This window comes from Dreissena polymorpha, chromosome 6 (genome assembly GCF_020536995.1).
Source record: "Dreissena polymorpha isolate Duluth1 chromosome 6, UMN_Dpol_1.0, whole genome shotgun sequence".
Lineage (NCBI taxonomy): Eukaryota > Metazoa > Mollusca > Bivalvia > Myida > Dreissenidae > Dreissena > Dreissena polymorpha.
This window is the reverse complement of record NC_068360.1, coordinates 70,499,358-70,527,318: the sequence shown is the minus strand read 5'-3', so window position 1 is coordinate 70,527,318 and position 27,961 is coordinate 70,499,358. Positions and strand designations below refer to the sequence as shown.

The window sequence follows — 27,961 nt, the reverse complement described above, 5'->3', positions numbered from 1 at the left end:
GTTAGAGTAAATTTACTGAATAACATGATTATAACTTTCCATAATTCATTTACAAGTCAAATTTTGGTTATTTTTCATCAAATTGCATCATTGAGAATTAAATAAAAAAAGATGCCCAAAAATGACTCTGGATTGTGATTTTTTAAACTCTATTTGGGAAAAATATATACCGGCACTTTTGGCATTGGGAATGGGGCCCTTTTTCGGCCCAAAAATAAGCTGTAAAAACACAGTGTGAGGTCGCCCATACTTGTTTTGTGGTTGCCCCTATATTTTTTTTTAGTAAAATAAGTTGTGTATTATTATTTTTTGTTTTAAGCAATCAGTTGTTTACTTAACTACACTGCAGGTCCATTGGTCGCAGTGCTTTCCACAGGATTTTTGTCAGGCGCCCCGGGGCTGCTAGGGGTGGTTCTGGGTGTCCCCTCCCGACGTTTTTTTTTTTTTTTAATTTAACGTGTCAATTCACGTTCTGTGGTGCGTTATAACTCAAAGAAAAACAGCGTCAAAAGACGTCATTTGGTGCGCTATGAACTCTTCAAAAAAATCCCCCAGTCATTTAAAAATATATTTTTTTAATTTGTTTAATTTTTTTAAAACTTTCCCGCACAGATAGTAAAGTCCCGACTCGAACGATTCCCCAATACATCCGTTTCAACCCGACTCTATTTTATACTTACTACTTTTCAAGTTTCTATTTATTACCCGATAATCCCGTTTATTCCGTTTTTATCAATCTCTTTCTGGTAAATATTTACAATAAAAGCTCTCAATTATTTCTTTAACACAAACCTTGCCATTTTTTAAGTGACTATTTATAGATTTGATGAAATATTGCCTCTAAATATGCGTCAATCCCGTGACCTGTTGTGTGCTTGTTAAAACGCTCAATACACACACGTTGTATGCAAATGACGCGATGTTGTACATGCTGCATAATTTTCGCGCTCTTTTTTATTGAGAAAAAGATTCGACACAAAATAAATTTGCACTGCTAATTTGAAGCAAAAATATTTTAACGTTGCGGTAACATTTACATTCGGAAGTGTGTTTCGGATTAACGCGTTAACATCGACTTACGGGATGGGTTTCGGATTACAAATTTAATTATTCCCATTTGAGATTTCAACAAATAGCATAAATAGTTATAAATTCAACGATAATTTGTTTAAACACTTTACGAGTCGAATAAATGTTTTGACGGAATTATGCATGAAATTCACATTGTCCACGAGGATCACGGCCGGTTGCCATCATCAGTCTTCTAACTATCGATTATCTGATGAAACATTTACAAGTGTGCGTAATTAATTCAACGAAAATTTGTTAAAGCGCATTACATGTCGAATAAATGTCAGAAAAACGAGGTGAATCAGTTCAATAAAATTAATGGACATGTTGAAATATACATCAGGGATCATATTTTTTCGGTTTTGTCGGTCCTATTGTAAAAATACGGAGCTTCATTGGGGGATCGAACCCACGACCTCCAGAGTGGTAGTCAGACACTCTAACCGCGTCGCTGAAAAGCTAGCTCAAAAGCAAGGCTGTTGGAAGTGACCTTAAATCACTACACTCGTCTGATAAAACATCACACGAAACAACAATGAAATACCAAATGATAAAACCAGTTGAGAAAACTCGTTCCGTTTAAAAAAAATGCCTAAGGGAATTTTACTTGTACATGTATTATACCACCTTCATGAATGGCAAAATCAATGGTATATATTTTAACGTAATTTGTCATGATTTCGGATACACATTTTCGGATACTTTTCCCCTTTTATATCCGGACCGATTGATGTTGCGGGAAAATATGATCCCTGATATACATGTACTGGAATTAAATTGTTATCACATAATTGTAACCGGGAGTCATTTGCACAACTTACTCGCTAAAATAATTAATTGTTTAACACTTTTTAATTAATTTCTCGTTTTAATTATGAGTCATAGGTAACACTTGTTTACAGTAAAAAGGTGTGATGATGATGCCCGAAACCGTTTTTAATGTTCTGTACTGTACTAATTACCGGTTTTATATTACTCAAATGGTACAACTTCTTGCTAATCAAGCTGCGAAAAACTCTTACTTCATGCCCGACGTCAATCAAAAATAATGGTCGATAGTTAACCCCGCCATTATAAGCATTCGCGTAACCGATTGGACGATGAACTTCACAGTTTGACGACTAGAAAGTTACCAGATACATCCTTGTCAGCATTTAAATGACTGTGTAATGTGGCTGGAATAATCGATACGCGCGTCATGCTATTCTCTTATAAGTGGATTAACCATTACCCCATGTGGTGTTTATGGCGATTACTTGTGAAAGTAGGTACCGAGTGCTCTTTTAAAACAGGGAATATTGATACACTGATAGAGAAACCTTGATTTTTTTGGACAATATCCACTTTATTTTACTGAAAAATACACTGATCGGAAAATGGCCTGGGGAAACCCCTGATGGGTCGTGATCGTGATATAGCTTGCGATGTGCATAGTTGTACATGTTAGCACATCATTTGTTTATAGTTGGGTTTGGTGAATTTACGTAGTGTTCTGGAATAGTTGGATTACATAATTTGAAGGAAAATCTGGCTTTGTTGAAAGAAAACAAGTTTCATTTTGGATATTTTTTACCCCGTCTTATAAGAAGGTCAATGCAAAATATGGCAAAATTTACTCAGAAGTGGGGGCCCCGTCTTATGTCAATCAGTCGTATAATCGAAGAAATACGGTATCATTTATTACAACACCTCTATTGACTGTTTAAATGAACTACAACTACATTATATTATCAAATCAATTTAGTTTAATATTTCAAATGGCAATTATGGCACATAGTCATACAAACATGTAACAATTTAAAGTCCCAAAAGCGTATCAGATTTTTACTACACAAAAAGACACAGTTGCAAATGCGAGCGGGTTACAGTTATTTTACACCCCTGGCAAGGTGAATTTGGCTAAAGAAATTTTTGAGCCATGGGAAACCCTGATCATATATCCTCAGTGGTTGAATTAAAGTATACCTTTAAATAGAATTTTGCCACATACAATCGCCTTGTTGCATGTTTGCTCTGGGTTCATTAACCCAGAAGTTTACTATGTGCATAGTGTTAATAGACATTTTTAACCCCCTCCCCCCTGTCACAAACTGTCACACATTTGGACCCCCCACCCCCTAAAGTATGTCACACATTCGAACCATTTTTGTAATGAACACCTAATTTAAATTTAAGCTTATCATAACACACTTCACTATTAAACTGTATTTACATATAAAATTTCCACTTAAAAGAACCTAAAATCACAATATTAAAATGACTTTAATAGTAGAAAAGTCAATTGTCAAAAGTTGTCACAGTTATTCATAATTGAAGCAGTAACGCAGTCTAGATTGAATTTGAAAACAAAAATTGCAAACATTCGACTTGACAATTACCGGTATGTATAATACATGTCATATATCGGCTGCTTTTTTATTTACAATAGGCGGCGTCAAGCTTTAGATAATCTTCCTATTACGCAATAATTTTTACACAGGATACATTATGTATCGTGTGTAAAAATTATTAAAATTTATGCAGCGGACAGCATAGAAATAATACTTCCGGCATGGCAAAAGCAAGGCTATGCGTAAAACAAGGCTTTTCAACAGCATACTACAGTACAGTCAATTTTGACTCCTCAAAATTAATAACCATGCAACATTGTGATGCAAATATCACCATGAAAATAACATATACTGTATTTTATATTCAGCAAAATGTTGTTAATCTTAAGCAAGCAAGTTATACAAAGAAACATTTGCATAGCAATCAACACATACACTACCCGACCCGTGATTTTTGCCTAATTTGCGAAGTCAAGGCGGGCATTTTGCTTTTTGGGTGGAAAATCACCGCGATTTCACGTGACTCGTCACTCCGACGTCGCGCGAGAGCAAGATAATCTTCGCGCTAAATCCCCTCAATGTTGTGGTGATTCGCTGCGATTCGCCGCAATTCGCCGTGATCGCAGTGATCGCAGTGACAACGATGACTCGCCAATTCATGCATAGAAACCGAATCGTATCGATAACTTTATACATGTACATAACGCTTCTAATGTTCACAATTATCCGATAATCCAACATCAAAAAAATAATCTTGAACATTTATGTCGGTAAATATGTTTGAGAATTTCATTAAAACAACCATATGACTACGCCATTTTTCAGAAGTTTATAGAGTACAGCGCATAATGTGGGACACAGCTTTCATTGGACGAGCGTATTTAAATTTAGATTGATACAATACGATCTTACAAAAAAACGTTTTATTGCGTCATACGCCTTCATGTAAAAAACGTTTTCCTCCTGGAAATTGTGCTATTAATGCATACTATTATCAAAACATTTTTTCACACGTTAAGCGTTGTAACAAATTAATATACAATTCAAAACAAATATACCATAAGTATAAATGTTCCATTAAATTCCCAAATGAGAATAAAAATTTATAATCCGAAACACACTTCCGATGTTTTAATGTTAACACGACGTTTACAAATGCTTTCAATATAGTCATCATGTACATGCATATTTCCCGACAAAAGAGCGCGAAAATTATGCGGCAATGTACAAGGTCAAGGTATACGAATGTGCAAGTATTGATTTTTTATACAAACTGCGTAGCGCAGAGAACATTGAATTCTGTTGATTTCGGTTAAATGTTTCTTTGGTATTTTTAAAACAGTTATATCGCCAACAATTTGATATTTCTTTTAAAGTCAATTCAAATCAAACACGCCTTATCCGTATCGTTACTGATAGAAGTAAAACATAATACCTTGACTTGTATAGTTTTTTTGTTGTGAGAGACCATCTGAGTAAACGCCGAAAAATATATCCAAAATGTTATTTTTTGTCAATGCCATTTGATCCATTATCGCACTTAATTGGCAGCGCCATCCTGTTGTTTCTGTGATTGTCACATCTTTTAACAGTTTGAACACGTACAAAGAGTGCCAATTGACACTTGAACAAACACTATCGCCCGCTGGACAGTACACACTAAGTAATCAAATGTTGAGGGTTTTTTGTTTTTGGCGTGAAAACCCAGAGAAATGCATGTGCATTATACATCATCATAAATTTATTGAACTCTGCGAACGCTAAGTGCTACGTTGATATACTCGTGTTTTTTTCAGCAAAACAAACACAATGTTTAACGTCTTTAATATATAGGCAATGATGTAATAACAACAAATTATTTTCCACGATGTCATAATAACATGTACTTAAAAATAGAACAGTAATGTATTTCCGATTTCCGGCTTATCAAGCATTGTGAATGTATGTACAACGCTCGGAAAGTAACGCGAGTAACACGAGTTATCCGCATTGGAGCCTGAAACAGAAAATAAATAAGTATAGCATAATTTAGTCCAAATAATTAGATGTAATCTACCGATTACATTTAACCTTTAAATGAAAGCGTTACTTAAACAATTTCCCGTGTCTTAAGGCGCGAATATTTTGCTAAACACTGTTAACAAAAGGGCTACACGTTATAATTCTTAATGAAATGCAAAAATAAGTATTAACATAATTAATAACGTCAATTAACACACACGGTAAGATCAAAGTTTAAATGGAAAACTTATATCATATTTCTCGTAAATTACCAAATTATTAGTTTTGTCGAAATCAAATACCATGTAGAGAAACAAGGTATTTATAACCGACCAATGACGAAACACTATGCAACTTTCAATTTACACAGTGCTACGCTACATGTATATTGCAACAATATGGAATTTGAACAGTGGTAGTGTATTCGGGCCTGGAATATAATTGATTGTAAGTTTTAATAAACATTCTGCTAATGCAATTAGTTAAATAATGTTTACATGTTATGTTAAATAATTATTGCATGATCATTCTTCTGCGCTGTTATATTAATTTGGAGCCGTTAAAGCTTCCGACATTACTTCATCACGTTCATGTCGGAACGGGAGTATTTTAGCTAATACGCCCATTGCATACAACAGCAACAAAAGCTTTATTATTGCAATGTATAATGTAAGTGTATACATATATGTTACATGTACATGTAATGTAGTGTAACTCTTAATGTAAATATCATAAAAAGGTGAACCACGGCGGTTTGCGGTGATTTGCGGTGATTCGCGCTGATTGCGTAACAGCGAGATACATCGCGCGACGGTCGCCGAGAAATCACCCAAATTTTCTTGTCGCTCGGAATCACCGCAATTTGTCACGTTGCATCGATTGCGGTGATGCGAGAATCGCGGCAAAAATCACGGGTCGCGTAGTATATCCAGTAACAAATTATCTAGACTTCAGTATTTTGACCCCTGATCATTTTATTTGACCTTTTAAAATTTCAACCACCGGGTCTTTGACATTCAGTTTTCCAAAGCTATTGAAATTGGCGGAGTCACGGTGGACAGTTTGATTTTTTAGTGGAAAATCACCGAGATTTCATGTGATTCGTTACGCCACTGTTGTGCGAGAGCAAGATAATCTTTGTGGTGATTCCCCGCAATTTTGTGGTGATTCGCCACGATTCGCTGTGATCGCCAATTCATGCATATAAATCAAATCATATCGATAAATGTATACATACCGCTTTTCTAATGTTCACAATTATTCGATAATCCAAAATAATTACAACATCACTTACAAACAAATAATCGTAAACATTTATGACGATAAATATGTTTAAGAAATTCATAAACACAACCATATGCATGCCTACGCTATTTTTCAGAAGTGTTAAAGGGGCCTTTTCACAGATTTTGGCATGTTTTGAAGTTTGTCATTAAATGCTTTATATTGATAAATGTAAACATTAAATTTTAAAAGCTCCAGTTAAAAATTAAAAAATATTTTTTTTTAAAGGAAAAAAAAGTAGCCAGCAGCAGGGCTCGAACCAGTGACCTCCGGAATCCTGAAGTAAAAACGCATTAGCCAACTGAGCTATCCTGCCAAGCATACATAAGATGTGTATTTTATACGTTATATAGGCAATCTTCGTAGTTTCACAAATTTAAATTACAATAACAAAACTCTCCAAATTATTCAATAGTTTCGCGTTGCAACGCTTTATAAATTTTATTTCCCCCACTATAGTAGTGGGGGACATATTGTTTTTGCCCTGTCTGTTGGTCTGTTGGTTGGTCTGTTGGTTGGTTGGTTTGCGCCAACTTTAACATTTGCAATAACTTTTGCAATATTGAAGATAGCAACTTGATATTTGGCATGCATGTGTACCTCATGGAGCTGCACATTTTGAGTGGTGAAAGGTCAAGGTCAGCCTTCAAGGTCAAAGGTCAAATATATGGGTCAAAATCGCTCATTTAATGTACACTTTTGCAGTATTTCAATATTCAAGATAGCAACTTGATATTTGGCATGCATGTGTATCTCATGGAGCTGCACATTTTGATTGGTGAAAGGTCAAGGTCATCCTTCAAGGTCAGAAGTCAAAATTATGTGGACAAAAAAGCTCATTTTATGAGTACTTTTGCAATATTGAAGATAGCAACTTGATATTTGGCATGCATGTGTATCTCATGGAGCTGCACATTTTGAGTGGCGAAAGGTCAAGGTCATCCTTCAAGGTCAGAGGTCAAATATATGTGGCCCAAATCGCTTATTTTATGAATACTTTTGCAATATTGAAGATAGCAACTTGATATTTGGCATGCATGTGTATCTCATGGAGCTGCATGTTTTGAGTGGTGAAAGGTCAAGGTCAAGGTCATCCTTCAAGGTCAAATATATGGGTCAAAATTGCTTATGTTATGTCACTTCTGCAATATTGAAACTAGCAATTTTATATTTGAAATGCATGTGTATCTCATGGAGCTGCACATTTTGAGTGGTGAAGGGTCAAGGTCATCCTTCAATGTCAAACGTCATATAGGGGGACATTGTGTTTCTCAAACACATCTTGTTAGGTTTTTAAATCGTCATATATTAGACCATGGCAAATGTTCAGTAATACTATTTTCTCACAAATATCATAACTAAACCGAAAATTTGCGAATCTGAAACAACTTTTTTCAATGTTGTCAATTTACCAAACCGTGAAAAGATCCCTTTAAGAGTACTGTGCATTATGGGACACAGCTTTCATTGGACGAGTGAATTTAAATTAAGATTGAATGCAATACCATCATGTACAAAAAAAGTTTTATTGCGACATACGCATGTAAAAAACGTGTTTCCTGGGGACTTTCTGATAACAGGTATAAATGAAAGTGGATATTTGTTAACAGTTACAGTGCGTTAGCATGTAAATAAATCGTCTGGATTATTTCATTTTTTTTTTACACGTACTGCTCTAATAGGGAATACATGTAATAAACACTGACTCGCGAGTTTTTCACACCTTTATTGACATTACACAACAGATCAACACCAATAAGCTGTCGAAGGTCATTATAACTCTAAGCGATTAAAATCGGTTGAACGGGCGGATAAAGCAATGAAGCTGTGATCGTCGCCATCTTTGTACCTGATTGCCGAAGGTCAGATTTCCAGTTTGCAAAGTCATTTTTAGCGTGGCTGTTTTCGCAAAAAACCCGAGCTATTGTCATAGCCAGCTTGTCTGACGTCCGCCGTAGGCGTCGTGCTACAACCTTAACATTGGCTCTAAAATCAAAGTGCTTCCACCTACAACTTTGAAACTTCATATGTAGATGCACCTTGATGAGTTCTACATGCCACACCCATTTTTTGGGTCACTAGGTCAAAGGTCAAGGTCACTGTGACCTCTAAAATCAAACTTTAACATAGGCTCTAAAATCAAAGTGCTTCCACCTACAACTTTGAAACTTCATCTGTAGTTGCACCTTGATGAGTTCTACATGCCACACCAATTTTTGGTTCACTAGGTCAAAGGTCAAGGTCACTGTGACCTCTAATATAAAACTTTAACAGAACCCCTAATATTGCCTCTAAATTCAAAGTGCTTCCACCTACAACTTTGAAACTTCATTTGTAGATGCACCTTGAGGAGTTCTACACCCATTTTGAGTCACTAGGTTAAAGGTCAAGGTCACTGTGAGCTCTAAAAAAAAAAAAAAAAAAAATTCTGACAAGCTTTCGCAGCCAAGCGTGGCACCCGTTATGCGGTGCTCTTGTTTGCCAATTCCCAATGGGCAGAATATTTATTATTTCAGTTATTTACAATGTATCCTAGTTTGCGGAATGCATATTTCCGATTCCCATGTTGCGGAATTCTTTTATTTGGCTACTTTTTTATGTGAGAAAAAAGTATGTGTAACGTTAGTGCAAATGTTACATGAAAGTGTAACCGTCAACGCAAATCACGAAAAAAGGTGATTAACGGCGGTTCAAAGTGATTCGCGCATATTGCCTTACAGCGAGATACATCGTGCGACGGTCACCGTGGAATCACCGAGACATCACCCAAATTTTCTTGTCGCAAGGAATCAACGCGATTTGTCATGTTGCAATGATCGCGGTGATGCGAGAATCCTGGCAAAATCACTGTTCGCGTAGTGTAGAATGAATTAGGTCTAGGGACCGACAATGTATTAATGGTCCGAAATAAATCAACAGAAACTTTGCCTCTTAGTTTACATTCCAAAGTTCAGCCTTGTTTTAAAATGCAAGTAAAGCTCATGTGTCAAAAAAAGCTCTTTTATGCCAGCATGGCTTTTTCCCCTCCTTAAGCAAGGGCTTTCTATTATAGACCCCTTCCCCTAAGACAATTTATTTAAAATGATGCAATTTTCCCCAAATTTTACATTTACTTTGATAATTTTTTGCCCCAAAATGGAAGACCAGGCCCTTCCCCAAAAGCCCTGTGCCACTTGTTATGTGCAGGGGTCTTGCTAGTGGGTGAAGTGGGCGATTTGCTCGCCAAGGGAATATTTTTGTCGCTAATTAATTTCATGAAGGCGACATAACTTCTCCACCTTTTAATTATTTGTTTGTGCCACACATTGACCATTAAAATCAATTTGATGTGGAGAATTGGACACAGGAGAATTCTCAGCCAGAAGTTGCCCCATTTACAGGTCATGCAAAGTTGAACATTAAAATGCGCAGGCGGGAGCTTTTAGAGTTCTTAAAATTTTTCATAGGTGAAGCCTTGCTTAATTGCCTTATGCTGGCTACCAGTAACTATACTTCAGCAAAGTTAAATGGCCCATTAAAACAATACAAAGGAATGATCAAATGCGAAGAGTTAACCTAGCACTGGCAATAAATATAGGGCTCATTTACAGGTAAGATTTGGAATCTGTGCTGTAAAATGAGATTTTAAATGAATTTTAATTGTTTTAAATTGTAGCACAATATAAATTCGATTTAATCTTGATTTTCTTAAAATTTACAAGGAAGTAAGAAGATTATGAATATTACTGGTTTTGTTAAAATTGAAGTTTTGTTTGATACACCTGTACAGGAAAAATAAAATAAAATGTACCAGAATAATTTACAATCAATTACAAATAAGAAAAATGTAGGTTTTATACACTTGACATCTCTTATTATAAATGAAATGCAGCCTTTTGAATTCCATCACCCATTTCAGCCTCTATTATTGAAATAGCTTATCAGTTATCACATAAATAGCATGTTAAGTGTTAAATATATTACTTAAAGTCAGTTAAATACATCAATAACAAAAATAAACACTTAAGTGTGTGTTTTTATTTGTAAATGTTGTCCCCCAAAGTGTGAAATATGAGTTTTTTCTGCTTAATGATAATTGGCACGGTTTAATGAGGGGTATAAGACAAGTAAAGAGTTGATTGAAAGCTGAAAGGAAATACTTCTCCTTTAATTTGCCACAAAATACATGTAAAATGAAGACCTATGACGCAACTCTACAGAAGTGACATCTCCCGAAATTTTCAGCTAAGCTTGACCCCTGGATGCAAAAGTACCATTTCTCCCCGAAAAGTTGCCACTTCTCCCTATTTTGGTCTTTGGGAGAAGTGACTTCTCCCTAAATTTTGAACCTAGCTAGACCCCTGATGTGAATTGAAACTTTACCTATTAAAAAATAAATAATTACATGATTATAAATAAACAATTATAATAAAACAAATCAATATGGTTAAGTAAGCTTAATGATGTCTATTCAGTGTGTGCGTTTGGAATACAAGTAAAGCACATGTCTGAAAGTGCTCTTTTATGCCATGTGTTATGTTATTTTGAATTAAAACTTTACCTATATGCAAATAAATCATTTCAAAATAATAACTGGTCAGATAAAAAAAATCAATAGTGTTAAGTAAGATTTCAATGCAGTGTGTACCTATCAAAGTGGAAAACTGATGCTGTAATATCCCAGATAATCTCTCAGTTTCACACAAGTTGCTTTTCTTCACAACAAAAGTATCATTAATGATCAGATCATGTGATAACAAACAATGTCATTGGGACACGTTTGCACTGGCCAAATCTGCTCCAGTAAATAACTGTCATAAACTGGCTACACGATAGAGCTGCTTTTGTCAATAACAACCTGTATTGAAAAACAACATTTTTTATGTGATAATAGGGATGAACCACGGGGGCCCTGTATTGCACTTGGAGTGGGTGTGATTAAGGTCCCTGTTACCAGTGATTTTTCCCCAAAATTACAGCCTTTTACAGACTGCTTCCCAATGGCAAAAAGGAGCATTTTTCCCCAAAAATCTGACCAAAATTTCCCAAAAAGATTTAGAACTTTTCCAATAAACTTAGTAATTGGATTATTGAGTTAATTATACAGGGATATAATTCTGTAATACTTAATACCATAAATTACAAAATTCAGTTAAATATTCACGTTTAAACAATTAGAATACTGTTATTATGCCCCCCTTCCAAGAAGAGGGGGTATATTGTTTTGCACATATCGGGGCAGATGGTTTCCGGATGATAACTCAAGAACGCTTAGGCCTAGGATCATGAAACTTCATACTGTAGGTACATTGATCATGACTGGCAGATGACCCCTATTGATTTTCAGGTCACTAGGTCAAAGGTCAAGGTCACAGTGACTTGAAATAGTAAAATGGTTTCCGGATGATGACTCAAGATTCAAGTCAAGAATGCTTACGCCTAGGATCATGAAACTTCATAGGAACATTGATCATGACTGGCAGATGACTCCTATTGATTTTCAGGTCACAAGGTCAAATATCAAGGTCACAGTGACGCGAAACAGTAAAATGGTTTCCGGATGATAACTCAAGAATGCTTACGCCTAGGATCATGAAACTTCATAGTAGTATTGATCATGACCCGCAGATGACCCCTATTGATTTTCAGGTCACTAGGTCAAAGGTCAAATCACAGTGATTCGAAACAGTAAAATGGTTTCCGGATGATAACTCAAGAATGATTTGGCCTAGGATCATGAAACTTCATAGGAACATTGATAATGACTGGCAGATGACCCCTATTGATTTTCAGGTCACTAGGTCAAAGGTCAAGGTCACAGTGACTCAAAATAGTTTAATGGTTTCTGGATGATAACTCAAGAATGCTTACGCCGAGAATCATGAAACTTCATAGGAACATTGATCATGACTGGCAGATGACCCCTAATAATTTTCATATCACTAGGTCAAAGGTCAAGGTCACAGTGACTCTAAACAGTAAAATGGTTTCCTGATGATAACTCAAGAATAATTAGGCCTAGGATCATGAAACTTCATAGGTTCTTTGATCATGACTGGCAGATGACCCCTATCGATTTTCAGGTCACTAGGTCAAAGGTCAAGGTCACAGTGACAAAAACGTATTCACACAATGGCTGCCACTACAACTGACAGCCCATATGGGGGGCATGCATGTTTTATTTACTATATAGCCTTGCATCATGCATAGGATAGTGTACAAGTAGTACTGCTTTGTTAGTTGATAAATATTATATGTTAAAGAAAAAAAGAAACATTAAATGGGTGGATTTGGTTAGCTGTATCGGGTGGAGGAGGCTGAATATGTCCCGAAATTAGTCAGTGAAAACCAAGATTTTGTCAGGGAAAAGTCAGTGAAAAGTCAGGGAATTTTATTTCATCAGGTTGGTGGCAACCCTGATAAACTACATAGCAACTTCATATTTGGCTTACTGGGGGGCATTGTGTTTCTCAAAGAAATCTTGCTTATAATCGTATTAATAATGTTTCATTTTTCAAATTGCATGGTTTATTTAGCTATTTGCCTCAATCCAAAAGGCAAAGGCTGTAAAATATAAAGCTAAAAAAATAACAGGTTACTAATTATTGAAAAAAGGTTAAAGGGGCCTTTTCACAGATTTTGGCATTTTTTTAACTTATTCATTAAATGCTTTATATTGATAAATGTAAACATTAGATCGTAAAAGCTCCAGTAAAATATCAAGAAAAAAAATAAAAAAAGTAAAAGAACATTGCCCGGAGCAGGTTTCGAACCAGTGACCCCTGGAGTCCTGCCAGAGTCCTGAAGTAAAAACGCTCTAGCCTACTGAGCTATTCCGCTGAGTACACATTCTTGACGTATTTTATACCTTATATAAGCAATCTTCGTAGTTTCACAAAATTTAACGACAAAAACAGAACTCTCCAAATTATTCAATCGTTTCGCGTTGCAACGCTTTATAATTTTTAGGTTTTAAAATGGTCAAAAGATGCATATAGTGGCTATATTAGAGCATGGTTAATGTTCAGTATTACTGTTTCCTCACAAATATCATAACTAAAACGAAAAATTACGAATCTGAAACAACTTTTTTCAATTTTGTCAATTTACCAAAGCATGAAAAGATCCCTTTAAGCTCTCAAGACAGATATGGCTATTGTAAATCAAGCTTATACACAATTAACCTCAACTTCATTTTGGTTTGCCTATGAGGCACATTAGGTTAAGATCAACTATTAAAATCACAGTTTGTAAATCAAGGCTTATATGTGTCTGAGGGATTTCAATTGAAGCAGAATCCTGTTGATGCAAGCATTTTGCAATTTCCTCACACTTTTGAATCCTCTGCAAATAATCCTACATTGTACTTGCATTATTTTGATGCAGATGTTACCATCAAGCTACATGTAAATCAATTATCAATTTTATACAACAAACATTCTGTTAAATTGCATAGTATTTCACTAAAATGCATACTAAGAAACATTTGCTGAGAATTTAACTTGTAAGCACAAACGAAATAACACTGCTTCATTATTTTGACCCCTGAGAACTGCATCTGACCCCTAAAATTTATTTTCAAGCATGGGGTCATTTTACTCACGTCATTGAAATTCTATTGAAATCCCTGTGTCACGTAAGATAGTTTTCAAATTACAAGACACTTTGCAGTTTGGTTTACACAAAAAAACAGAAAATATGACAAGTACAGGAAATTTATTATGTCCTGTGACTTTAAGTATTATTAAATACGTTTAAAGAGTGAACACTACAGTGCCTTCAGCGCTTTGATTATACTTACATTTTATTTTGGAGCAAATCTAATTAAAAGGATATTCAGTGTACAAGAAACATCACTCTTGCTTCCACTTTTCGAGATATTTTTTTGTATGATATTTTATAAAATTTAAATTAGTAATGTGCATATCTTGCACACTATCAAAGTACTGTCAATGTTAAAACTAGGAGAGTGAAGTGCACACCAACCATAACTTCTGGTTTGACTATTTCATAAGTTAGCATACATGTATCTTAGCTTTAATTGGAGTTTTTTTTTCAGAGGTTTTTAATAACCTGAGATGATGGTGCCAAAGACAGAGTCTCTACAAATCATTACAGATAGCTGCAGCAATACTCACAGAATAAAATGTGAATAAAATGTGAAAATGTACAATTATTGAGAATGAATTGCGCTTCAGGAAAAAATGAGAAGCGGCCAAGCAAAAAGGGGAAAAGACCTTCGAAGAAGCGAAAGGGCAATGGTGATGAGACAGAGGATTTAGAAGATGAGAAAAGAGAATCGGTAAGAGAGCCTGACGAAGAGACAAAGACCAGTGAAGTTGACAGGAGAATTAGTGAGCGCAGAAAGGATAATAGAGAAACACATGGCCATATGGAGCATGCTAGCACCACAGATAAGAGTACCATTGATACAACATCACCAAAGAATACAGTTGTTGATGAGACAATACCAAAGAGATCACATATTGATCAAAATGAGCTGGTTGAGTCAAAAATTGGACCTGAGTGTGATCCTATAACTATTATTTGTACCACTGATAGGGATACTGATGAACAGAAAATGTTTAGTCCTGTAATTACGTTTGGAGAAATCGGAGAATCAACAGATTTCATAGATGGTGAGGAACCTGCTTTAGAAACAATTGAAGATCAGACAATTGATAAATCAACATGTGTTGTTGATTGTGTGGAAGTCCATGAGAAATTGGACTTCGTAAAAGAGGTTGAGAAAGATGAAGGTCTGGAAGTAATAGAGACTTCCAATGAAGATAACAATAATGACAATCAGTACAGAGAAGTGATTGTTAAAGATAGCAAAAAGTTGGATGAAAGTTCAAATGCTGTAACAATTAAAGACACAAAACGTAGAGTTAGTGAAGGAGAAAGTGATGATGAGGATGGTGCAATTTATATAAAAATGAGACAACATGTAGATATTCTAAATACAGATAATTTGCACAGTATTAACAATCATGCAGAAATATACAATCACCAAACAGACACTGTAAATGCAACTGTGAAAGATGGTCTAAACTCAGAGAATACAGACAAATCCACAAATGAAACTTGCGAGCAAAAGTGGCAATCAAAGGATAAGAGACTTTCTGACATTGCAGAAACAAAGGCAGATTTTGAGGATGCTAAATGCGAAAGTGAAAGTGAAAATGAAGACGAAAAAAAAGAGCATGAAGTTATTCATGAGATTGAGACAAATGAAGAGCTTCCCTTCAGTCGACACGTAGACAGATCGGCAATTGCTAGAGTTCTGATAGAACACGCCGAACACATTAATGAAGGACATGATGTCGAAGTGGGAGAAGAAATAATTGTGCAATATCTAATAAAGATGGACCGGAAACGCTTGAAGAAGGTTCTAAGGCCAGCAGCATGGTCGTTGAACCACAAGATACGGAAAGTGCTGTGGTATAAGATGTGTCATTACCTGTACAGGGCCGATGACAGTGACATATATGCGGAATACGTGCGGGAACTTTTTCCTAAAGGTAGTCACATGTTTTTAAGGGCCAATAATTACATTCATGCATTGAGAAATCAAAATTCCAGGCACTTGTTTTTGGTGGAGTCTTTCATGCCATTTGTTTACCAAAAATAAGAGAAAATACCTTTTTGCAATTATTAATGTTTTATCTCTACCTTTTTAAAACTTTCCCTTGGGGGACCATGGTCTTGTGATAGGATGCCGCTCAGACCACGAAAATTTCCTGAGCAATCTCACACTTGCTCCTCTCCACCTGTGGTATAAATGGGTACCTGCGAGGGAAATAAACACATTTTCTGTGGATGTATGCTGCGCGGAATGTAATCGGACGTTTAAATCCCAGTGATTGGGGAGTAAATGTCAAAGTCGATTGAAGATGAGTCTAGTTTAACCATGCATTTGCATTTACAATTTACTTTGGCAACAATTGCAATAAGCAGTGGGAGCCCTGAAATGCTCTGTCAAGTGCTGGATTTTGCTAATTGTGATCATTGTAAATATAGACATGTTTTAAAACAATGCTTCGTTCCTCATTGCACTAGCAGTGCTTTTGTTGTTTAATTTAGAGCTGCAAAAGAAAAAAAGTACTGTAAATAGTATAGATCTATATTTTTCCAAAATGGGACCTTACAATTCCCAATTGATGGTTTCATTTTTTCTTTAATTTTAATATTAATTAATCTCCTACCCAGCTCTATAAGTTGAACCTTAGGAAATAAAAAATTGATAAAAACTACACTTTTATTCTCAATTTTGAAGCATTTGTTAGCAAAACAGCTACAAAAACAATAATTTCAGTCAAAACACCGCAATTTTTCCCCATCCAAAGAGACCTTTTAATGCCCAATTCCAAAAATGGTGAAAAAATCACTGACTAGCATGTTGCTATTGTACATGTATCTTACAAAATCTTGTTAATCAGATAGAAAAGTCATTTAGTCTCCACAAATGTTTAAAAAAAAATTCTGTCTGGTAATAAAATTAATTATCACTTGCCTAAATCCTTATTTACTGGCCTATCAACAACAAATTGGTACTTACCGTATTCTGAATTATGTAACAGCCATGAGGGTCAGTATTCTAGATTTTATCCTTGGTCACACTGTCTATGTCAGAGTATTTTTTGCTCTTTTGGGAAAACTACCGAACCAGCTCAATAGGGAAAAATATGCGCGAAAAACCCTGAAATTGGGAAAATTCAAGTCGCGAAGTCTTCATATTGGTAAATTGGTGTATTCGATTTTTTTATCACAAATACTTTAAAATTGATAAATAAGTGGTTTCAAGTTGTCAATATAATATTTACTTTGGTTCAATCTATAGAGCTGCATACACATGTAGGGAAACTAATTTTTTTAATAAAAATATTTGTTTGTTTTTTTGGAATTCTTCAATTGGATTTTTTTTTACAGCAATTGGGAAATTTGTTTTTTCCAATTTGTGAAAGTTCTGCAGCGTTCTAGATAAGCTGCGTATTAGCGTAATATACGCATTAGAAATATCAAGATACTCTCAATTTATCATTTCCATGCGTACATTTAAGCAAGCCACTCTGGACTTACGCAAACGATGTAAATTCTCTGCGTATACCGTAAACAAAAATATAAACAGCTGATTGTCTTTCGCCAAAATATTAGACTGGTTATCGTAATAATAAGAGCTAATTTGTGCGTTGGATTGAAGAAATAGTTAGACAGTCGGTATGTTTACTCTGTTTCATCTACACGCATGGTAAATTAAGTATTGATTTTTTAACAGACAGTCAAGCGCTTATGTGTTTATTACGTTATATGAAGAGGTCAGCATGGCTTCTTCAAAGCCAAAACAAATTATTTCCCAAAGTATTATTGATTCTTTTTATACGGCAAAAGTTTTATCGAGTAAAAACATTGTACTTCCAATACTGAATGATTTAATTTCCTCTGTTTTCAAATAAAAAAGGACACACTTAAACGCTAATAAAACAACTGTTGAAAGATGGCAAAACAGTTGTCCGTGGCTCACAGTGGTGGAAGCCTATAAATTAAGGCAATTAAAAATTTAAAAAACAAAAAACACTTTAAGAAACCTACATGTACTTCTTTGAAGGAATACACATAGTTAATGGTTTATTGTGTTTAACATGATTAAAGTAGTGTGCCTGTACCGCGACTATATTCTTGTTTTACTTTTAGCAAATAACCCTTCAAGCAAGGCAAAATTTGACCATTTACCCCCATGCTTTGTAAAGTGGGGTTATTTACCCCCATGGGTAAAAAATTATCTATAACGCTGGTTCTGTTTTCTGGTACTTTCTACAGACGGAAAAAAATCACTGACTGCACAGGCTAATCTGGGACGACACTTAATCCACTTGCATTTAAACCTCTTTTCATGGAGCACAGCCATATTGTTTGTTACTCAATACTTTCAGAGGACCAGCCTGACATTCGGATTCCCGCATTCGTCGACCCCAAGCATGTGTACAGTTTCCACCTGAACAAAGGTAAGAACTTAATAAAATATACCATACAAATACAAATACAAATAATTTTGTTTTAAAAATTTCTTAAATACTAATTTAACTAAACATGTACCGGCTATAGCCTTCATCAGTAATATCACTATAAACATAAACATAGGAAGTGAAATCTACGCCGTACAATTACATAACGCAATCTGGCAGAAACTATATAAATATATCCAGGGCTCAACCTAAAATCAAATTTGAGGATGAATTTACTTCCTCCTCTGCTGAAATTAGGGAGAAGTGAGGCACCTTAAAGGAGAAGTGTTTAAAATTTAGTGTTTAATCAACTGTCACTTATTTTGTTCACTTCATTTTTGGTAAATTGTGGGAAATATTAATAAATATAAATAAACACACTTTAATGTTTTGTTTAACCCTACCGGTGAAACCGGAGGGGACTTATGGTTTGCGCTCTGTGTGTCAGTCAATCAGTCAGTCAGTCAGTCTGTCACACTTTTCTGGATCCTGCGATAACTTTAAAAGTTCATAATATTTTTTCATGAAACTTGAAACGTGGTTAGATGGCAATATGGAGATTATGCAGGTCATTTCATTTTGTTCCTACGTCAAAAATTCTGGTTGCTATGGCAACAAATATATAAATTAAAAAATTCTGACAATGGTGGAGTTTCACCGGTAGGGGACCATATTGCTTGACAATAATCTTGTTATAATTGTATTTAACTAAATTGTATTAATATATTATTTGTCAATTTGTGGCTCAAAGTAAATCCCATAAGGAGAAATCAGATCCGCTTTTTGTAATAAGAGGGAGAAGTTTATACATTAATGGAGGAGTTATCTCCCATGTCTCCCTCACAGCTTAGCCCTGATATATAATATTACATAATAATGGATGGATCAGTGTTGACACAAAAGCCTATTAGTAATTATATAAAACATTATTTTTTAATCTGAACACAGGTGGTATCCGCACGGCCCACAAGATCCTTTGTGTGGTAGAGCACATGTGCCCAGACATCATCAACAGCCCCCTGCTGTACTCCATCACGTGTCTGTTCCTGCACTTCATGGGAGCCTCACAGTGTTACAGGTTACATTATACTAAATAATCAAGTCATCTAAAAAAATGATCATATTTTACCAGAAGGCACTTTTTACAATTAGACTGTAGTTCTTGTTTAATCTTTTAGTGATATTACTAGGTTATGCATAAGTGTTCACTACAAAATTCCTGAATTTATGGTACAGTAAGAGACGATAGTAAAAATTAAACTGAGAAAGTTTACATTCCTCTCGAAAACTGCCAAAAAACAAAAAGTTGCATACACAATTGATTTTGATTTGTGTCGAGTTTTTTCTTGGTTTGTAGTTTTTTACATCTTTTTTCTTGCTTAAATCAATTTAGCTAAGAATGCCCTTCAAGAAAAGGTATGGTTATGTTGCATTTTATTTTCGTTTAAAGTTGTCACTCTTACATGGTCATATATAGGGAAAATATTTATATATTTTGCCCCTTCAGCTGTGTGTACGCTATGCTGCGAGACAGGGACTCCAAGTATTTGCCGACCACCAAGGTCTCGTTCGAGGCGTCCAAGTTGGTCATTCGTGACCTCGCCAAGAAGTATGCGGTAAGAGAAAGTTGAAGAGAATAAGCTTTATTTGTTATAATTAACTTTGAATCAAACATTAATCAACATTTTTAATCATTTAATCAAACATTTTTAAGGATATTTCAAAGATTTACAATCACTTCTAAGTCATTTATCCAAATTTTGAAAATACATGTAGTGTTATTAAATTGTAATCTGTTTGCCTTCTGGTGATGCCATATTTAATATAATTGCACTGTAAAGTGTTCATTGTATTTTAAAGCCTAGAAACTATCAAATATATTTTCATTGTAAGAAACCGGTCTCTAGTAAATGAAACCATCAATAGTGTTATAGGAACTTTATTATCATAACAATGAACTGTAACACATTTTAGCACCCCCTTATGAAAAATATCAGTGAGCAAAATCTTTCTATGTTCAAAATAAGTGTTTTTATTAAAAAAGATTATTTTTTCAGCAAGCCAAGACTAGGTGTCCCAATCTGTTTTCTGTGCACATGAAAGTATTATTTTAGATCACTGTGCCATAATGGATATGGTGTCCTCCTAGTGATTAAAGGTCATAAGCTCCATCCCCACTTGGAGAGCATTCTTCAGATCTTCGTTAAAGACACCAAGTACCGGTTCTACATGTGTAGGTCAAGGAAACATACTCAAGAGCATTTCATTAAGCCTGAGGCTTTTGATGCAATCAAGCTAAAACAAATAGGTTTAAACCAAAGTGTTATTGTACTTACTGACACATTTACAGATTTTTGTTTCTCCATTTACAGAAGTCTGGATACTCATACATGGTTCGAAATGTTGGAAACATCGATCAGGTGTTTGATTCTTGGTTGTGGTGGGTCTTTGAGGATCTTCCAATCACATATCTAGTAAGTGTGTCTCCTATCTAGTGTATGAGCTGTTCTCTGTGATAAGGTGCTTTAATGCATGTGCATGTCTGCGCAGGCTCATCAGGGACGCCACTTCGTTTTCATGATATGTTTCGTATTAAGAAAGTCTTTTATCTTTTTAGCAATATCCAGTTTAGGCGGAAAGTGTCATCCAAGATTAGCCTGTGCGGACAGCACAGGCTCATCTGGGACATCACTTAACCCACATACATTAAACCCCATTTTTACAAAAGGTTGCTGATATGTATCTCATATATCCTAAGTCTATTGCATATCTAAGTTTGCCACATTTGTGTTAAGGCTGTTGCATCAAGTTAGTCTGTCAAATATAAAATAAGTGTGCTACATCAGTCTAAACTGGATTTTCTCTAACAAGAGACTTGCTTTGAATGAAAAATTCAATGAAGTGGACATTGTTGTCCCTGATTAGCCTGTTTGGACTGCACAGGCTAGTCAGAGACGACAACACCCATGGCATATGATGCATTAGGCCTTATTTTTCTCAGAACGAGACTTAAATAATGTCATGTATGGGCATCGCCATGATGTTGGTTAAATGGGTAGTTTAACAACAATAAAACCTAGTTCATTGTCTACAGTGAAGTCTTTGAGTTTGTGTACATATGAATGATCTGATATTTGTTACAGGTCCACATTGTTGATTGCTACCTTCACGAAGGAATCAAAGTCATATACAGGGTGGTTCTTTCTATCATCATACACTTCTATAAACATTCAGGTAAACACTAGAGTAGTTTAGTTTTAGTTTAGTTTAAGCCTATTTACTTAATAGCTCGATTGCATTGAAAGCCTTAGGCTTATTGAAACGCTCTCGAGTCCTTTGTCTGGGATTAGAACCAGTACTTGGTGTCTTTTGGGGAGATGGATGGAACGCTCCCAGTGGGGTTTGAACCAGTGACCTCCTGGTCCCAGTGGGGTTTGAACCAGTGACCTCCTGGTTGCTAGGCAAACACCATATCCTCTATGCCATGGCGACCTTTTTAGGATAATTTCTACCATTTGATTTCAACAAGTCAAACAAGGTCTTGTTGTTTAGTAAGCAAATTAGTGGTTCCTGACCAGGCTTTGTAAATGCGAAGGCTGGTCTGGGGCTACATGTGCTGCATTATGGTATTAGACCCATTTTTCCATGACACCGCTCACATCATACATGTGAGTGTTTTGCTTGCAATTTTCGCTTCCTTAAATGATATGGGCCGTACTCTATGAAAAGGGGGTTTAATGCATGTGTGTAAAGTGTTGTCCCAGATTAGCCTGTGCAGTCCGGGGCCCGTATTCACCAAACAATTCTTAGACTTAAGTCGTAAGAATAAAGAACATTCTTTAAATAAGAATACTCAAGAATTTCTTTAATTTTGAGTCAAACGTGGTATTAACCAACTCTATCTACATCATTATTCTTATAGAACATTTTGTGATGACATTATCACCAGTGTAAGCTTGCAAACATTCAAACACTGAACACATATTTCTTGGTTCCAAGTATATTGTTTATTCTTAAGTCTAAGAATGGTTTGGTGAATACGGGTCCGGTTAGGCTAATCAGGCACGAAACTTTCCACTTTTATGATATTTTTTGTGTAAAGAATGTCTCTTCTTAGCAAAAATTAAATTAAGGCGGAAAGTGTCTTCCCTTGTTAGCCTGTGCAGACTGCACTGGCTAATCTTGGACAATACTTTACGAACATGCTTGAAACCCCCTTTTCACAGAGGGTGACCCATATCATATTGTTAATGTAATGCCTGATGAGGACTTTTTATTGAATATCATAAACATAACCTGGAAGAGTTGTTTTCAAATATAGCAAAAACATTTCATGACACATGATAAGACTGCTTTATTTTCGCAGGCGATGATAATTGTTTTGCAGGTAAGAGGTCTGGTCAGCGACTGGAAGGCAGCACAGTTGTACACAGCCTTCGAGAATTCTGTAGAGACATGCCCGTCAGAATAGACAAGCTACTCAAGGTAGATATAAACCATTTGAGCCAGGCTGAGGGAAAATGAGATTAAATGCATATGCATAGTGTGTTGTCCCATATGAGCCTGTGCAGTCTGCACAGGCTATGACACTTACCGCTTTAATGGTGTTTTTTGTCTGAAGGAAGTCTCTTTTTAACTAAAATCCAGTTGAGGCTTAAAGTTTTGTCCCTAGTAAGCTGTTGGGACTGCACAGGCTAATCTTGGAGTACACTTTATGCACATGCATTAAGCCCTGTTTTCCCAGAGCAAGGCTCAAATAAAATTGTCATATTGACCTTATAAACCCTTCACCACTTAGATATGTGTTTTCACACATTTGTAGTCTCTTAGAAAGTTACATTTAATTAAAGACCTTTCTTACTAAATTAAAGTTTTTAAGACTTAATTTTCAACCCTTAGTTACTGATGAGCAACAAACAGCATAAAACCAGAAACTATGTTTGCACATAGCCATTTTTACTTTGCTCCTGGGAGGGAAAGGGATAAAATGCCCACAGGCATAAATTATGCAACGCAAATTCAGGAAAAGCAAAGAGAGTTATGTTAGGGTGAGAAAATTCCTGTTTGTACAGAAATAATTTGGGTGTACTTGCATGACAAAACAAATCTTTGTGTGAATATCATCAATTTTAGGTGAATAAATTAATTGAATTTTTAATGAAAAACTAGTTCCCACTTGTGGCTTATTTTTCTAATAGATACCTTATATTTTGACTCCCCTTAGTTGAACATAACATATATAATGCAGAAATGAGATATCTCCTCTTTTTTGCGGATTATCTCCCTTTCAATATCAAAATAATTGATCAAATAGTTATCAACTTTGCTGTATCTATATCGTTGTTTTTATGCTCCCAGTAGGGTGGCATATAGCAGTTGAACTGTCCGTCAGTCTGTCTGTCTGTCTGTCTGTCCGTCCGTCTGAAAACTTTAACATTGGCCATTACTTTTGCAATTTTGAAGATAGCAACTTGATATTTCGCATGCATTTATATCTCATGAAGCTGCAGATTTTGAGGGATGAAAGGTCAAGGTCATCCTTCAAGGTCAAAAGTCAAAAAATACAATCCAAGGGAAGTAATAAGCTTTAAAAGAGAGATAATTTCTAATTCTGCCAAATGATACATTGAAATTTTATTTCAAAGCGGCGCAATGGGGGCATTGTGTTTTTTACAAACACATCTCTTGTTTTCTCTGTTATGGGATTGGGTCCAGGTCACTTTGGATTGGGAAAAATTGCGGAGTTTTGACCAAAATTGTGAAATTAGTATTGTTGCTTTTTTGCTTACAAATGCTTCAAAAATTAAAATAAAAGTGTTTTAAATATTATATTAAATTAATGTAACTTGGATAGCTGGTAGTGTTTTTCCCAGGAGGGCAAATTGGCATGGCGCATTACTTTCAAAAAAGGCATTTTAACGTGCTTTCAAAAAAGGCATTTTAACGTGCAGTTTAGGCAAAAAAGGGCAAAAACGTTTCGTGAATAGATGGTTTTGGGAGTAACATGTAATCGCATCAGAGGCAGTTGTGGAAAAAACATAAAAACATTAACAAGCACATTTAATGCTAATTAATGTGTTTAACTTCTTTTTATTTATATTAATATATTTACCTTGCAATGTCCATTTAAGTTCTATGCTGTTTCAAGAAACTGTACTGCACGCCAAACATATTTAAGCAATATAAATTATGCTTATGAATCTGATTATACAAAGATCCACTAACATTTAAATGAAACCATATTTGTCTTATCCCATTTTCTAACTTAAATCTTGTCAGATGATTTGACTTTGCGAGTAAACTGAATGCTAACAATTTGCATACTCTCGTTTCCGTGACATGCATCCGCTGAGCAGATAACTAATAACTATGTTGTTTGTATCTGAAACCTTTTTATGCATAGTTGATTATCTCGGACAGCTCTTTAATCCCTTCTAAATGTATGATCACCATATTTAATTCGATCGTTATTTACCATTTTTGCCAAGACTCTCAATTTATTTTCTGTATAATCCGCCATCTTGTTAAAATGATGTAAGCGACACGTGCGCTTAGCAACGTAAAATTGTTTAATATGTCCGTCTTATATTACGCGATTCGCATTTTGTTTAATTAGTATATGTTACAGTAATTGTTTCAATAATTATCTTAAAGACAGTAACGATAAAGATATAAATTGTTTGTGTTTTTTAGCTCACCTGAGCACAACTGAGCTTTTGTGATAGCTATTTGTCCGTCGTCCGTTGTCCGTCTACGACGTCAACATTTGCCTTGTTCACTCTCTAGAGGCCACATTTATTGTCCAATCTACATGAAATTTGGTCAGAAGATTGGTTTCAATGATATCTTGGATGAGTTTGAAAATGGTGACGTTTGCTTGAAAAACATGGCTGCCAAGGGGTGGGGCATTTTTCCTTATATGGCTTTAGCCAAATCTTGTTAACACTCTATAGGCCACATTTTTTGTCCGATCCTCATAAAACTTTGCCAGAAGATTCATCCCAATAATATCTTGGACGAGTTTGAAAATGATGTCGGTTGGTTGAAAAACATGGCCGCAAGGGGGCGGGGCATTTTTCCTTATATGGCTATAGTAAAACCTTGTTAACACTCTAGAGGCCACATTTATTGTCCAATCTTGATGAAATTTGGTCAGAAGATTTGTCTTAATCATATCTTGGATGAGTTCGAAAATGGTGACGTTTGCTTGAAAAACATGGCCGCCAAGGGGCGGGGCATTTTTCCTTATATGGCTATATAAGGCTATAGGAAAATCTTGTTAACACCCTAGAGGCCACATTTATAGTCCGATCTTCATGAAATTCGGTCAGAAGATTCATCCCAATAATATCTTGGAAGAGTTCAAAAATGATGCTGGTTGGTTGAAAAACATGGCCACCACGGGGGCGGCGCTATTTTCCTTAAATGGCTATAGCAAAACCTTGTTAACACTCTAGAGGTCACATTTATTTTCCGATCATCATGAAACATGGTCAGACGATTTGTCCTAATGATATCTTGGATGAGTTTGAAAATGGTTTTGGTTGCTTTAAAAACATGGCCACCAGGGGTGGGGCTTTTTTCCTTATATGGCTATATATGGCTATAGTAAAACCTTGTTAACACTCTAGAGGCCACATTTATTGTCCAATCTTCATGAAATTTGGTCTGAAGATTGGTCTCAATGATATCTTGAATGAGTTTGAAAATAATTATGTTTGCTTGAAATCAATGGCTTCCAAGGGGCGGGGCATTTTTCCTTATATGGCTATAGTAAAATCTTGTTAACACTCTAGAGGCCACATTTACTGTCTGATCTTTATGAAACTTGGTCAGAAGATTCATCCCGATTATATCTTGGACGAGTTCAAAAATGATGTCGGTTGGTTGAAAAACATGGCTGCCAGGGGGCGGGGCATTTTTCCTTATATGGCTTGTTAACACTCTAGAGGCCACATTTATTTTCCGATCTTCTTGAAACTTGGTCAAAAGATTTATCCCAATAATATCTTGTTATCTCAGGTGAGCTACTTTTGGCCTTTCAGGCCCTCTTGTGTAATTTAATTACGCTTAAAATATATGTTTTGATTTAACTGAATTATGCATGAAAAGCACAATTTCCACGAGGATAATATTGATATTTTCATCAAAAGTTTCCGAAGTAACTGTCCAGGATTTTATCGTGGAGGAGTACACATTACAGACCGATTAGTGTGCTTGGTATAATAAAGCCACTGAAATTATCGATTGATAGAGACGGGTCATTCACGCATGACTTATTAACAACCGCGCGAATCTTGGCTGCCTTGGGGCAATACTCTGATACTAATCGGCTTAGAAGTTTGGTTAAGGAGCAATTAAGATGTTATCAATGAGGGCGCGTGACGGCTTTTGCCTTTGCAAGGGCAAAGTGGCGCTTGAGAAAAGCAACGTGGCACAGCGCAAGGCAAGAAGGGCCTAGGAAAAAACACTAGCTGAATGGGAGTTGAACTAAATGACTGATTGTTGAAATCTATAAAAAAAAATAATATTTATTTTAAACCTTCAATTGGGAATTTTGACACCCCTATTAATAAATAAATGATATTGTTACAACTTCGTTTAACCCGAATATGGTTTCTTCTACGTAGGCTGGCTTTTCTTTGCGCGGCTTCAGTCGCAAGGAAATCAAGCGTCTGCAAATCAAGCACGAGATGTACATCACGAGTACCAAGAACATCTCCGCGCTACAGGACGCTCTTCAGGAGAAACCGCTTGGCAGCCTGCCAATGTCAAGGTCATTCAGTGGCCCAATGGTCCTGCAGAGTTTTCCCTCGAACATGGTCACCTCTGATATGGTAGGCTCTTATTATACTTTTTATAGTGCACTTAATCTGCTTATTTTTGAATGGTTTTAGGAAAACTTTGCCTAATGCTTGTGTGTTAAGCATTGTTCCAGATAAGCCTGTGCAGTGCACAGGCTAACCAGGGATGACTCTTTTTGCTGTAACAACATATTCATTTCTAAGAGACTTCCTTGAAATGAAAAATACTTTAAAATCAGAGACTGAATTACCTGATGAGCCTGTGTGGACTGCACAGGCTTACCTGGGACGGCATTTTACGCATTCGCATAAAGTACAGTTTTCCCAAAACACAGCTTACAGCTTATTTTATTTTTCGGTGGAATTTCACCAGTAGGGGACCATATTGTTTGGCAATCTCTTGTTAATCGTATTTGATCCATGTTTTTGGACACTGCATGCTTTTTGAATACGTTTAAAATCTGGAAAAAAATATTCTCCATATTGC

The 27,961-nt window shown here is 35.7% G+C and overlaps 1 protein-coding gene across 7 annotated transcripts in view; it reads left to right on the top strand.

Annotated features, from left to right (window-relative positions):
• Nucleotides 1-27,961, top strand: part of LOC127833282 (GTPase-activating protein skywalker-like) — an 83,449-nt gene that overhangs the window by 3,664 nt on the left and 51,824 nt on the right. For 6 of the 7 annotated variants that reach the window (XR_008027316.1, XR_008027315.1, XR_008027313.1 and 3 more), the window contains exons 2-9: nt 14,725-16,189; nt 18,599-18,670; nt 19,619-19,748; nt 20,178-20,286; nt 21,043-21,144; nt 21,814-21,904; nt 23,037-23,155; nt 27,301-27,507. Coding sequence is in view for 3 of the 7 variants with exons in the window: in XM_052358453.1 (XP_052214413.1) it covers nt 14,848-16,189; nt 18,599-18,670; nt 19,619-19,748; nt 20,178-20,286; nt 21,043-21,144; nt 21,814-21,904; nt 23,037-23,155; nt 27,301-27,507 (2,172 nt within the window). In the remaining 4 variants the exon portion in view is untranslated. The remainder of the gene's footprint in view (nt 1-14,724; nt 16,190-18,598; nt 18,671-19,618; nt 19,749-20,177; nt 20,287-21,042; nt 21,145-21,813; nt 21,905-23,036; nt 23,156-27,300; nt 27,508-27,961) is intronic. The other variant, XM_052358452.1, reaches the window with a different exon arrangement.